The following is a 15,335-nucleotide window of genomic DNA, read 5'->3' as shown; positions in this document are numbered from 1 at the left end:
ACGAACTGACTAACGGATAGACAGAGACAGACGGATGAATAGACGAACTGACTAACGGATAGACAGAGACAGACGGATGAATAGACGAACTGACTAACGGATAGACAGAGAGACAGACGGATGGATAGACAGAGAGACAGACGGATGAATAGACGAACTGACAGATGGATAGACAGATAGATGGACAGATGGATAGACAGATATACTGATGGATGGATGGTCAGATGGATGGATGGATGGATGAATGATAGATGGATGAATGGACAGACAGACAGACAGACAGACAGATAGATAGATAGATAGATAGACAGATAGATAGAGCCTTCATCCATTCTATCCATCAATCTATCTATCTATCTGTCCATCCATCTGTCCATTCATCTATCTATCCATCCATCCATCTATCATTCATCCATTCTATCTATCCGTCCATCCATCCATCCATCTATCATCAATCTGTCCATCCATCTGTCTATCCGTCCGTCCCTCCGTCTGTCCATCTATCCATCTATCCATCATCAATCTGTCCATCCATCTGTCTATCATCAATTTGTCTATCATCAATCTGTCTATCCGTCCGTCCATCTATCCATGGTCAGAACAGATGGATGGATGGATAGACGAATGGATGGATAAACAGACGGATAGAAATTGATGAATGAAATACGGATGGATGGACAGATGGATGGATGGATGGGCGGATGGACAGATGATAGATAGACGATAGATGGACAGTTGGATGAATGGATGGATAGATGGACAGATGAATTTAAGGATGGATAGAACGACGGATAGATGGATGGGCGGATGGACAGATGATAGATAGACGATAGATGGACAGATGAATTTAAGGATGGATAGAACGACGGATAGATGGATGGGCGGATGGACAGATGATAGATAGACGATAGATGGACAGATGAATTTAAGGATGGATAGAACGACGGATAGATGGATGGGCGGATGGACAGATGATAGATAGACGATAGATGGACAGATGAATTTAAGGATGGATAGAACGACGGATAGATGGATGGGCGGATGGACAGATGATAGATAGACGATAGATGGACAGATGAATTTAAGGATGGATAGAACGACGGATAGATGGATGGGCAGATGGACAGATGATGGATAGACGATAGATGGACAGTTGGATGAATGGATGGATAGATGGACAGATGAATTTAAGGATGGATAGAACGACGGATAGATGGATGGGCGGATGGACAGATGATAGATAGACGATAGATGGACAGATGCATGAATGAATGGACAGATTATAAACTAGTCTAAGATGTTTTCCTGGTCTTGGCTGGTAATTAATATGATTGTTGTTGGTCTTTACACACTGAGGGGTGAGATTTTCTCTGCTAACCAACAGCCTTCAGAACAACAGTTAACCGATGAGGAAGGATCCCACTGATCCGAGCTTGACCAATCAGCCGGCTCGTGTGAATGCTCCGCTGGACTCTCCACCTGCTACAGTCAGTGTGTTACGCCTCAAGCAAGCGGACAGGAGGGAACACAGCACCTGACAGTGGGTAGTTAGTGGGATGCTAGTGTTCATTAGCTCGTATGCAACCCAGGAACGCTGCTTATCTACAGTACAGCAGGGAAATATGAAGACAAACCCAACAGACCTCAGGAATGCTGGAACACAGAGTGGCTGCATTAAGATAACATCATTAGACAGGCTTTCAGTGGATCAGCATACAATATTTTCAAAGTCAATGTTCGTTCGAGTTCATATTGCGATCTTTTGACAGCAATCTGAGCACAGTTTGAGACACTACTGAGAAACAGCAAAAATCTCCGTTTGCTTTTAATCCCATTGCTGTCAGGAGAAACAATTAAGATGTTTTACATGTCCTGTGGGTTCTTACACAAATCTGCAGCGATTACACTAATTTCCAACATGCTCAGTCAGTGCTCATGAACTAAAGATAATGATAATATCATTAACCCAGTGAATTTTGCATAATGAACGCTGCTGGCATTCAGAGCGGCTTGCTAACGGTTTCCACTGCAAAAGTGATTTTGAACACATCAAACAAGAGCCGTCAGCCATTAATGCATTCCACTGCATGCACGACTCTTCTTAATAATGATGATCTTTTGTCTGGAACCCCATTCTGCACATGGAAGGACAGACGGACAGATATATGGATAGACAATGGACGGATGGATGGATGGATGCATGGATGGATAGACAAATGGATGATGGATGGACGGACGGACGGACGAATAGACAGATGGATGGACGGACGAATAGATGGACGGATGGATGGTTGGATAGATGGAGAGACAAATGGACGGATGGATGTATGATAGACAAATGGATGGATGAACAGATGGATGGATGGATGGATGGATGGATGGATGGATGGATGGATGGACGGACGGATAGATGGATGGATGGATAGATGGATGGACGAATAGACAGATGGATGGACGGACGGATAGATGAACGGATGGTTGGATAGATGGATGGAGAGACAAATGGATGGATGAACAGATGGATAGATGGATGGATGGACAAATGCATCTGATGGTTGGATAGATGGATGGATGGATGGACGAATAGACAGATGGATGGACGGACAGATAGATGGACGGATGGTTGGATAGATGGAGAGACAAATGGATGGATGTATGATAGACAAATGGACAGATGAACAGATGGATGGGTGGATGGATGGATGGACGGATGGATGGTTGGATAGAAGGATGGATGGACGGATGTTTGGATAGATGGTTGGATGGATGGATGGAGAGACAACTGGACGGATGGATGGATGATACACAAATGGATGATGAACAGATGGATAGATCGACGGATGGATAGACAAATGGATGGATAGACAAATTAATGATGGTTGGATGGTTGGATAGATGGATGGATGGACGGACGGATAGATGGAGGGATGGCTGGATAGATGAATGGAAAGACAAATGGACGGATGGATGTATGATAGACAAATGGATGGATGGACGGACAGAAGGATGGTTGGATAGATAGATGGACGAATAGACAGATGGATGGACGGACGGATAGATGGACGGATGAATGTATGATAGACAAATGGATGGATGGACAGATGAATAGATGGACAGATGGATAATGATGATTTAATAATGATCTTTTGTGTGAAACCTTTTCTGCACATGCACGGCAATGTTTACAGCATACTCACTATTCAGCTGGACATCTGCTTCATAGTTTCCCCTTATGACGGAGTCTGTGCTCGGGGTACTGCAGCGGTAGGTGGCGCTGTCACTGACTCGAGCCTCTTGAATTCTCAGCTCCACTGCGTTGTCCGCCAGTCGTGACACACTAATGTCGCCGCTCTTGATGCGGTCATCTAGAGAGCGATCTGTGAACCTTTGGTCAAGCGTTGAGATCACATTGATGGATGTCCCTCGCGTTACCGTCCAATCGAAGTCCTGCTCCTTGGGGCCCTCGTAGTCCGATACATCACAGCGAATAGACAGCGGCTGGCCCTCGACCCGGAGCAAAGGGCCCCTGGACACCGTCACCGACCTGCAGTGGCATAAACCTGTAAAACACAAACACAGAGCTTTACTGATTGCTATTTATATCATATTTACTTTCAATTGTCAAGATGAAATGGTGTTGCTAGAGCATTTAATGTGTGTATGACGTTTAAGTGAAACGGGAGAACTTTTATTGTGATTTATTATAGTTTCATCCACACTGTTAAGAGTGTGGCTAAAAGAGCCATTTCTTGATTGAACCCATTCCACTTGTTTTATTGGTGTATATTAATGTATTTATGTGATTTAGGGATATTAAATGTGTTTGGCTTGAATTGAGCCATTTCATTCAGACAGGCTTTTAGCAGATCAGCATACAATCTTGAAATATTTTGTAATAATATTCCACAATATTACTGTTTTTACTGTATTTTTGATCAAATGAATGCAGCCCTTGTGAGCAAAAAAAAATCCGAATTATTTATAATCTTTGACCGTAGAAACGTAAATGAACCAAAGCGAGTCTAACAGTAAGAGTCAAACCCTTTTATTGTGATTTATTATGATTTTATCTGCACTGTAAAAAGTGGTAACCTGCAATTGTTTATTAAAAGAGCTATTTCTACCTGATTGAACCCATACAAATGTGTTTTGCTGGTAAAATTAATGGATTTAGCATTAGTTTTATTGGATTTTATTTCAGCATAAAATCTTGAAATATTTTGAAATGTTAAGTAAGTAAGTAAGTAAGTAAGTAAGTAAGTAAGTAAGTAAGTAAGTAAGTAAGTAAGTAAGTAAGTAAGGAAGGAAGGAAGGAAGGAAGGAAGGAAGGAAGGAAGGAAGGAAGGAAGGAAGGAAGGAAGGAAGGAAGGAAGGAAGGAAGTAAGTAAGTAAGTAAGTAAGTAAGGAAGGAAGGAAGGAAGGAAGGAAGGAAGGAAGGAAGGAAGGAAGGAAGGAAGGAAGGAAGGAAGGAAGGAAGGAAGGAAGGAAGGAAGGAAGGAAGGAAGGAAGGAAGGAAGGAAGGAAGGAAGGAAGGAAGGAAGGAAGGAAGGAAGGAAGGAAGGAAGGAAGGAAGGAAGGAAGGAAGGAAGGAAGGAAGGAAGGAAGGAAGGAAGGAAGGAAGGAAGGAAGGAAGGAAGGAAGGAAGGAAGGAAGGAAGGAAGGAAGGAAGGAAGGAAGGAAGGAAGGAAGGAAGGAAGGAAGGAAGGAAGGAAGGAAGGAAGGAAGGAAGGAAGGAAGGAAGGAAGGAAGGAAGGAAGGAAGGATAGACAAATGGACGGATGGAGGGATGTATGGATAGACAAATGGACGGACGGATGGTTGACCGGACAGATGGATGGATAGACAAATGGATGGATGGATAGACGGATGAAAGGACGGATGGATGGTTGGATAGATGGATAGACGGACGAATAGATGGATGGACGGACGGATGAATGGAGAGACAAATGAACGGATGGATGGATGGATGGATAGACAAATGGATGGATGGACAGATGGATAGATGTATGGATGGATGGACGTATGGACGGATGGATAGACAAATGGACGGATGGACAGACGGATGGATGGTTGGATAGATGGATGAATGGACTAACAGATGGACGGACGGATGGACGAATGGAGGGACAAATGAATGGATGGATGGATAGACAAATGAATGGATGGATGGATAGACAAACAGACAGATGGATGAATAGATAGACAAATGGATGAATGGACGGACGGATGGATAGACAAATGGACAGATGATGGATGGATGGACGGATAGACAGTTAGACAAATGGATGGATAGACAAATGGACAGAGGGATGGATGGACAGATGGATGGATGGATGGATGGATGGACTAACAGATGGATGGATGGACGGAGTAACAGATGGATGGATGGACGGACTAACAGATGGATGGATGGACGGACTAACAGATGGATGGATGGATGGACGGACTAACAGATGGATGGATGGAGAGACAAAAGAACGGATGGATGCACAGTTGGACAGATGGATGAATGGATGGATGGACGGATAGACAAATGGACGGATGGATGGATGGATAGATAGATAGACAGTTGGACAGATGGATGAATGGACTAACAGATGGACTGACGTACAGAAAGATAGATAGATAATAAATAACTAGCATACGTCATTTCAGCATAAAATCTTGAAATAGTTTGAAATAATATACAATATTAATGTTTAATATTGTAATAAATAAATGCAGCCTTGGTGAGCATAATAGACTAAAAACTATTCCACACTTTTGAGCGGAGAAACGTGAATGAACATAATTAAGAATCAACCCAAGGTGGGACTTTTATTGTGGTTTATTATGATTTAATCCACAATGTAAAAACTGGTAACCTGCAATCTTAAAGAGCCATTTCTACCTGACTAAACCCATAAAAACTTTTTTTTTTGTTGGTATAAATAAATGTATTTAGCAATATTGAATAATATTTTTGACTAGAATAAAAACAGTTCTTTTTTCAGTGCACGTGTAACATCACTAATTACCGAATCTAACTTTTCCCACAACATCTGCATATGTATCCTGATTTCTGAGTTTCAAAAGCACACAAGTGCTGACTATAGTTTTGCATAAGGCACTTTACAATGGGATTATGAGGATTAGCTTCAAAGCACATGATGGCACTTTCACAAAAGAGCCCAAATGCAAATGAATTGCCATGCTAATGATAACTCTGTCGCTCTCACCCCACTAGACTTGCAAATGACACCAAACGAAAAAAGACTATCCTAAAATATTCCTTTCTTACAGGAAAGCTCCAGTAACACAGGCTGACATGCTGAAGGCACCTCCTGAGCAACCTCACGGCTCGGGAAGACACAGGAGAAATGTGTGTTTGTAAAACATTGTTATCTTCACCGTACACTCATTTATTCTCTTTTGTGCTTATTAAAAGTCCAGTGGGATTCCTGTCAGCATGGGGAAATCGCACAGTCTTAATCGGCTCCAGACGGCGACCAAATGGTTGCATTTTGTGACCTTTTTTCCTGCTGGTGCGACTAAATGTTGTTAGAGGTCGCACTGGTGCCTGACGGATAAGAGCTGCCATTTCTGTTACACATGGGAAACATCAAATGGAAAACGAAACGAAAGCGGAATGGAACCGCGCTACTCGTTTGAGCCGCGCAAGCTCATACACGGGCCGATCTCGATCACGAGGGAATCTGCGATTTGGCCTAAAATCCGTATTGCGATATACATTGCAGCCTCTTGCGATGACGATATATCTCACGATATATAAATTATAATAGAACCATTTCAGAACAGGTTACATAGACCCTAAGGAAAGCCAAAAAATTAATTAAAATTAAGGATACAATTTATACAAAACGAAATTCACTTTAAAGAAAGGCTTTCTACAAAACAAAACTAAATGAAGTGGCCAAAATCATTTCTGACCCTCTGTCTTCTGACATATTGCACATCTTTTCACTTTTCATAATCAATATAGCCAAGATGAAATGTAAAAATAACATTAGGGCTGTGCCATATATCGAAATTATCGAAATATCGCAAATGTTCATATCGCAACGGCACGCAATATCTGAATGATTTGAATACGCTACTTCAACATTGTGAAAAGTGCACGTTTTAGGTTGACGTATATAGCAGAGAATAGACTGAGCACATGACTGTTACTTATGTGACTTGCTTGACGTTAAAAAGAGTTATTAAACGCAATAACTTGCGAAAAACAACTCCTTGCCATCTCGCGCTGTCTGAAACACACCAAAATGTGTGCACACCCCGCCTCTCTGAGCGTGTGATCCCTTCAGTTCTGTTAAGTTATTATTCTATAACTTTGTTGTAAATTTGAAAAGTAATGCGTTACTGTACCAATTACTTGAAAAAGTAAAGTTAATTGTAATGCGTACCCTAGGGCTGTAACGATTTGACCAAAAATAAAAAACCTCGATTAATTGAACATTTTAACTCGATTACGATTAATGAACGATTATTTTGCTCTTTTTTATTTTTCCCTCATAAGGTTTTGAGTAAGTTCACTCATAAGGTTTGTACTGTAAATATTTTCTACTATTAAAGGTGGATTTTTTTTTCCTAATGAAAGTGCATTTCTTTGTGATTTTAAAATACTTGAAGGAAACGGTTCACTTTCAGCAGTTATTGTCTATGGAGCAGATTTCTGCTTGTTGTACATCAGATACAGATAAATTAACACTGTAGGCCTACATTACATTTCTCTGAATGCATTAATGAGCGAGTGATTGTGTGTGTGAATTACTCAAACCGTCTCTATTCATTATGAAGCTGTGGTTTGTACTTACTTCAAAGGTATTAAAATGTATGCCTATAACGGTTGAGTTTCTGAGCTACTTTAGTGACTTTACTTTAGTCACAGGACGGCGGTGACACTGCGTTTCTGCGCGCGATCTTCACATGATGTGCGAGCTTCTGTCTGAGTGTTCGTTTGTCACAATATATCAGGCATTAGTTCAACATAATACACATCTAACTGTCGAAACTCGCTTTAAATGTTCAAACTGGCAGGGTTTAAACCACATACAAATGACAAAGCTTTGTGAGGACGCAGGTGAAAGAGTCTGCCTTCAGGGCGCGCGCGCGCGTTTTATCAGAGACGCGACACGGCTCTGTGTCACAGAAAGAAGCTGAGCACTGAACGGAGAAGTTTTCCGTATTGTTGTTTTTGAATAATGCACAATCGCTATAAATGTTGAAACTGGCAAGCCTTTAAACGCATACTTGACAAAACTTTATGAGGACGAAAGTGAAAGTGAAAGCGGCTTCGGGGCTTGCGCGCGCCGTCTGTCTGTGTGTGTGTGTGTGAGCGCGTAGGCTATAAGAACAGCAATTAACTGACCTGTATAAACTGTGTAAAACACGCAGTTACTATAGTGATTCTTGGCATCTATAAACACAGATAACCGCTCCTGCTTCTCTGTATGCCTGCAAACTGCACTTGATGTGACTGACGGGGCGGAGTCACGTGAAAACCGAAATAACCGACATGGGAAAAATACATCGGTTAGAGGTTCTGAATGTCGTTTTCGGTTATTTTTCGGTTATTTTTCGATTAATCGTACAGCCCTAGCGTACCCCAAACACTGATTGTATCCCCTGTATCGTGATATGTATCGTATCGCCAGATTCTTGGCAATACACAGCCCTACAAACAAGGTAGGTGTGAAAGGGCCCTAAATCTTGTTTGGCCCAACCAGGCAACGCTATTGTTAGCCGGCACGCTATTTGCACTTGGTGTATATAACCACTCCGTTTAAATTTTCCCTTTAAAAAGTAGGGTTTTGCACATTACGGTTGGTAATAAACGTCAATTGGATCTGCATATCAATTCAAGTTCAGTGCTCCACTGTTAAATTTCCAATAAACAAACATAATATTATTAGTCACTGCACTTATTAACAAAATAACGCGAAACAATAGTAATTTTATGATCAATTTTCCTCCAGCGCTGGAGCCACTGCTCTCAAATGTTAGTTTGGAGCCCTGTTAACGTTCAGCTTTGAAGTCGATAGTAACCGGTCTATATTGTAAATGAATACAGAACAGCAAGAAAACAGAGGAGATGTGATATTTACATGCATATGCAATTTAGAAACTACATGTTGAGCAATTTAAATCTAAAACCGGTCCGAAATCAAGACAGGGGTCTCATGTAACATGCAAAGCTACAGAACAGGCTTGATCTGAGTGGAAAATAACTGTCCTTTAAGGGTTCGTATTATCGGTTCAACAAAGAAAAACAGCGTTCCTGATTTGCTATATGGCTCTATGAAGATTAAAAGGTTCTTGGTGTTTCTTTACAGGCTCTTCAGATCAGCGTTTTTGGGGTCTGGCTTCTTTAAAACCCTATTTATTGAAGGGTTGCTTCAAAACTTCAGAATAAAAAGTTCTTTGAGAAACTTTAAATAGATTTTATCTATTACATAAAACCCTTTTCAATTCAAATTAGAGCCTTTACTTTCATGTGTCTTGTCATGTTAATTATAAATGTCAATTATGTAATAATATGCGAGTCTTTCGTTTTAATAGACTATGCATTTTTCACCATGTTATAAGAGCATTTAGTCATTTATATGCAAATGCTACACTTTGTATTATGTAAGATCCTACCAACTAAACAAAAACAAAAAAAAGAAAGAAAATCAAGTCAGAACAGTTATATAATGATCTCATTTAATATGCAAATATGTGCTATACTTCAATATGAAAATAATTTTGAGGTAAATTGTGACCATGCAAATTTCAAAATGCTAAGAAATCAAGGCAGAACAGTTCAATAATGACACTCATTCAATATATATATATATATATATTTATATTATACACACACACACACTATACTTCCTTTGAGGTATTTACTATAAAATGTGTCCATATAAATCTAATAATAGTAAGAAATCAAGGCAGAACAATGGTATAATGTTTGAGAGGTTTAATAAGATCTCATTTAATATGCAAATATATCAATATACCTATGATATGCCTCCCTTTGAAGGTACTTACTATACGTTTTGACCATGTAAACATGATAATAGTAAAATGTCAAGGCGAAAAAATTGTATAATGACTGAGAGAGGTTGAATTAGATCTCATTATGTCCAAAGCAGCACTTTTTAACGATGTAAAAATTGAAATCAATACATAATATGACCATTAAAATCTCTAACCTACTGTAATCAGGTTCATATTAAAAAAACGCTGGGTTGTTTCAACCCATGTTAATTTTTAATCATGTAAAAATAGAAATCAATACATAAAGTAACCAGTAAAATCACTAACCTACTACAATTGTGTATTTTTAAAAAGCGATGGGTTGTTTCGACCCATGATTGGGTCAAATATTGACGAAACCAACCGTTGGGTTTAAATTCTCTATTTAAAAATTTTAGCCAACGGTTTTTTACTCAAACATGGGTTGAAACAGCATTTTTTATAGTGTTCATATTAAAACGTACATTGACATATATAAAAGCAGCTCATTTACACGTCAGCACATTGTTATTCACCTGATTAAACACTTTTACTGTTTGCCTGGACAGGAACGCTGTTACCTGTCAGAACAACAGACCGAGGTTTTGTCGTTTGTTTGCTACAGTTGTTCCCGCAGGAAACTCACCGACAGCGGCGTACAGCAGGATCAGCGCTCGCGTGTTTCCCATGTCGCCGGAGACGGGCGGTCCTCCGCTTTATTCCTGATATGAGCTGAAGACAGACTGCAGGAGAGACGGACAGGTTCGGGATACACCTGTGATTATCCGGATACCCTCGCTGCGATGACGTCAGGGTCGCGGTTTGAGCGCGAACGCGAGATGACTGACTGGACTCTTCTACCGCGCGCGCGCGCGCCCGTGATTGATTCAAGTTCGTGGAGGTTTAACGGCCGAATGACGGAAGTGAAGCGGGATTCCCTACGAGAGATTGGAGGAACGTCACTCTCTCTCTCTCTCTCTCTCTCTCTCTCTCTCTCTCTCTCTCTCTCTCTCTCTCTCTCTCTCTCTCTCGCTCTCTCTAGGATTGATAGATAGACGAAATAGACAGACGAACGAGATAGACAGACAGACAGACAGACAGACAGACAGACAGACAGACAGACAGACAGACAGACAGATAGATAGATAGATAGATAGATAGATAGATAGATAGATAGATAGATAGATAGATAGATAGATAGATAGATAGATAGATAGATAGATAGATAGATAGATAGATAGATAGACTCTAGATAGATAGATAGATAGATAGATAGATAGATAGATAGATAGATAGATAGATAGATAGATAGATAGATAGATAGATAGATAGATAGACTTACAGACAGACAGACTGACAGATAGACAGACTGACTGGCAGATAGACAGACAGACAGACAGACAGACAGACAGATAGATAGATAGATAGATAGATAGATAGATAGATAGATAGATAGACAGACAGACAGACAGACAGACAGACAGACAGACAGACAGACAGACAGACAGACAGACAGACAGATAGATAGATAGATAGATAGATAGATAGATAGATAGATAGATAGATAGATAGATAGATAGATAGATAGATAGACAGACAGACAGACAGACAGACTGACAGATAGACAGACAGACAGACAGATAGATAGACAGATAGATAGATAGATAGATAGATAGATAGATAGATAGATAGATAGATAGATAGATAGATAGATAGATAGATAGATAGATAGATAGATAGATAGATAGATAGATAAATAGACAGACAGACAGACAGACAGACAGACAGACAGACAGACAGACAGACAGACTGGCAGATAGAGTTGCAAATGCTTGTGTACATCCATGCAAATGATTATGTACAATTCTCTGCTGTTTCCTACATTATCAGTTGCTTATGTCATGTTGATCGAAATGTATTATAATGGGTCTCTGTTGAATAGTCTCACCCCACAACATTTAGGCATTAGTTCATAAGTCTTTACATGCAAAATGGTTGAACAAGTTGTCATAAAATGTCAAGCATATTTCTATACATTTCCATTAGACGTTCACATTTCTACTTTTCTTTTTTTCTTTTTTTTTCTTTGTGCTATGCAGTGCTGTCTTTTCGATTTGGTACATTTCTCCAAACTCAGGTAACAGCTCTCAAAACAGTTAATACAGTACACTTTGTAATTGTCCTAAACAGATAGTAAATTAGGCAAGGCATTTCATACAAATCACAAATCAAAAGCATAATTTTCTCAAAACACTGTGCACAAAAATCCCAAATTTTATCACAGCAGTTCATACAGCCAACCAAATCTTTAATATATCAGGAAAAACATTTGTAACTTTTTCATTGTTCTGCACAAAGATCACAAGCATTTTTGTACCATTTTCAAAACACAACAAACAAAACTCTGTGAATTGTATAATAGTCAGTTGCACACCTTGTGTCTTCAATTAACGCCAAATTGTTATCTGAGGAGTTAGTAATCCACTCAACACAGAAAAAGCCAATTTCCTAATTGTTCACACAGCTGTCTTACGTAATTACAACAACTACAAAAGGGGAAGAGAAGAAGAACAAAGAAGACACATGAGGAAATACAGTAAGACAAAAAAAAAGTAGTATGAGCAGTGGAAACAGAAGAGGTTTAAGAGTGAGAGGTGGTGGCTGGGGAAGAGGAAGAGGAGATAGAGAAAGAGAAAGAAGAGCTGAAGATGTAGGAGGAAGAGCTGAAGATATAGGAGGAAGAGCGAGAAGAGCTGAGGATGTAGGAGGAAGAGCTGAAGATGTAGGAGGAAGAGCTGAAGATGTAGGAGGAAGAGCTGAAGATATAGGAGGAAGAGCTGAAGATGTAGGAGGAAGAGCTGAAGATGTAGGAGGAAGAGCTGAAGATGTAGGAGGAAGAGCGAGAAGAGCTGAGGATGTAGGAGGAAGAGCTGAAGATGTAGGAGGAAGAGCTGAAGATATAGGAGGAAGAGCGAGAAGAGCTGAGGATGTAGGAGGAAGAGCTGAAGATGTAGGAGGAAGAGCTGAAGATGTAGGAGGAAGAGCTGAAGATGTAGGAGGAAGAGCGAGAAGAGCTGAGGATGTAGGAGGAAGAGCTGAAGATGTAGGAGGAAGAGCTGATGATGTAGGAGGAAGAGCTGAAGATATAGGAGGAAGAGCTGAAGATGTAGGAGGAAGAGCTGAAGATGTAGGAGGAAGAGCTGAAGATGTAGGAGGAAGAGCTGAAGATGTAGGAGGAAGAGCTGAAGATGTAGGAGGAAGAGCTGAAGATGTAGGAGGAAGAGCTGAAGATGTAGGAGGAAGAGCTGAAGATATAGGAGGAAGAGCTGAAGATGTAGGAGGAAGAGCTGAAGATGTAGGAGGAAGAGCTGAAGATATAGGAGGAAGAGCTGAAGATGTAGGAGGAAGAGCTGAAGATGTAGGAGGAAGAGCTGAAGATATAGGAGGAAGAGCTGAAGATGTAGGAGGAAGAGCTGAAGATGTAGGAGGAAGAGCTGAAGATGTAGGAGGAAGAGCTGAAGATGTAGGAGGAAGAGCTGAAGATGTAGGAGGAAGAGCGAGAAGAGCTGAGGATATAGGAGGAAGAGCTGAAGAAATAGGAGGAAGAGCTGAAGATGTAGGAGGAAGAGCTGAAGATGTAGGAGGAAGAGCTGAAGATGTAGGAGGAAGAGCTGAAGATGTAGGAGGAAGAGCTGAAGATGTAGGAGGAAGAGCTGAAGATGTAGGAGGAAGAGCTGAAGATGTAGGAGGAAGAGCGAGAAGAGCTGAGGATGTAGGAGGAAGAGCTGAAGATGTAGGAGGAAGAGCTGAAGATGTAGGAGGAAGAGCTGAAGATATAGGAGGAAGAGCTGAAGATGTAGGAGGAAGAGCTGAAGATGTAGGAGGAAGAGCTGAAGATGTAGGAGGAAGAGCTGAAGATGTAGGAGGAAGAGCTGAAGATGTAGGAGGAAGAGCTGAAGATGTAGGAGGAAGAGCTGAAGATGTAGGAGGAAGAGCTGAAGATATAGGAGGAAGAGCTGAAGATGTAGGAGGAAGAGCTGAAGATGTAGGAGGAAGAGCTGAGGATGTAGGAGGAAGAGCTGAAGATGTAGGAGGAAGAGCTGAAGATGTAGGAGGAAGAGCTGAAGATGTAGGAGGAAGAGCTGAAGATGTAGGAGGAAGAGCTGAAGATGTAGGAGGAAGAGCGAGAAGAGCTGAGGATATAGGAGGAAGAGCTGAAGAAATAGGAGGAAGAGCTGAAGATGTAGGAGGAAGAGCTGAAGATGTAGGAGGAAGAGCGAGAAGAGCTGAGGATGTAGGAGGAAGAGCTGAAGAAATAGGAGGAAGAGCGAGAAGAGCTGAGGATGTAGGAGGAAGAGCTGAAGATGTAGGAGGAAGAGCTGAAGATGTAGGAGGAAGAGCTGAAGAAATAGGAGGAAGAGCTGAGGATGTAGGAGGAAGAGCTGAAGATGTAGGAGGAAGAGCTGAAGATGTAGGAGGAAGAGCTGAAGATGTAGGAGGAAGAGCTGAAGATATAGGAGGAAGAGCTGAAGATGTAGGAGGAAGAGCTGAAGATATAGGAGGAAGAGCGAGAAGAGCTGAGGATGTAGGAGGAAGAGCTGAAGATGTAGGAGGAAGAGCTGAAGATGTAGGAGGAAGAGCTGAGGATGTAGGAGGAAGAGCTGAAGATGTAGGAGGAAGAGCTGAAGATGTAGGAGGAAGAGCGAGAAGAGCTGAGGATGTAGGAGGAAGAGCTGAAGATGTAGGAGGAAGAGCTGAAGATGTAGGAGGAAGAGCGAGAAGAGCTGAGGATGTAGGAGGAAGAGCTGAAGATGTAGGAGGAAGAGCTGAAGATGTAGGAGGAAGAGCTGAAGATATAGGAGGAAGAGCGAGAAGAGCTGAGGATGTAGGAGGAAGAGCTGAAGATGTAGGAGGAAGAGCTGAAGATGTAGGAGGAAGAGCTGAGGATGTAGGAGGAAGAGCTGAAGATGTAGGAGGAAGAGCTGAAGATGTAGGAGGAAGAGCGAGAAGAGCTGAGGATGTAGGAGGAAGAGCTGAAGATGTAGGAGGAAGAGCTGAAGATGTAGGAGGAAGAGCGAGAAGAGCTGAGGATGTAGGAGGAAGAGCTGAAGATGTAGGAGGAAGAGCTGAAGATGTAGGAGGAAGAGCTGAAGATGTAGGAGGAAGAGCTGAAGATGTAGGAGGAAGAGCTGAAGATATAGGAGGAAGAGCTGAAGATGTAGGAGGAAGAGCTGAAGATGTAGGAGGAAGAGCTGAAGATGTAGGAGGAAGAGCTGAAGATGTAGGAGGAAGAGCTGAAGATGTAGGAGGAAGAGCTGAAGATGTAGGAGGAA

The 15,335-nt window shown here is 41.3% G+C and overlaps 1 protein-coding gene across 1 annotated transcript in view; it reads right to left on the bottom strand.

The window, feature by feature from the left end:
* Positions 1-10,691, bottom strand: part of ptgfrnb (prostaglandin F2 receptor inhibitor b) — a gene marked incomplete at both ends in the record, with an annotated part of 76,426 nt that extends 65,735 nt beyond the window's left edge. Inside the window, 2 exons of the mRNA XM_079811934.1 lie at positions 3,198-3,560; positions 10,649-10,691. Of these exons, the coding sequence (XP_079668060.1) occupies positions 3,198-3,560; positions 10,649-10,691 (406 nt within the window). The remainder of the gene's footprint in view (positions 1-3,197; positions 3,561-10,648) is intronic.
* Positions 10,692-15,335: the final 4,644 nt, after the last annotated feature.

This window comes from Gobio gobio, assembly GCF_949357685.1.
Source record: "Gobio gobio genome assembly, chromosome: 3".
NCBI lineage: Eukaryota > Metazoa > Chordata > Actinopteri > Cypriniformes > Gobionidae > Gobio > Gobio gobio.
This window is presented reverse-complemented; position numbering and strand designations above follow the sequence as displayed.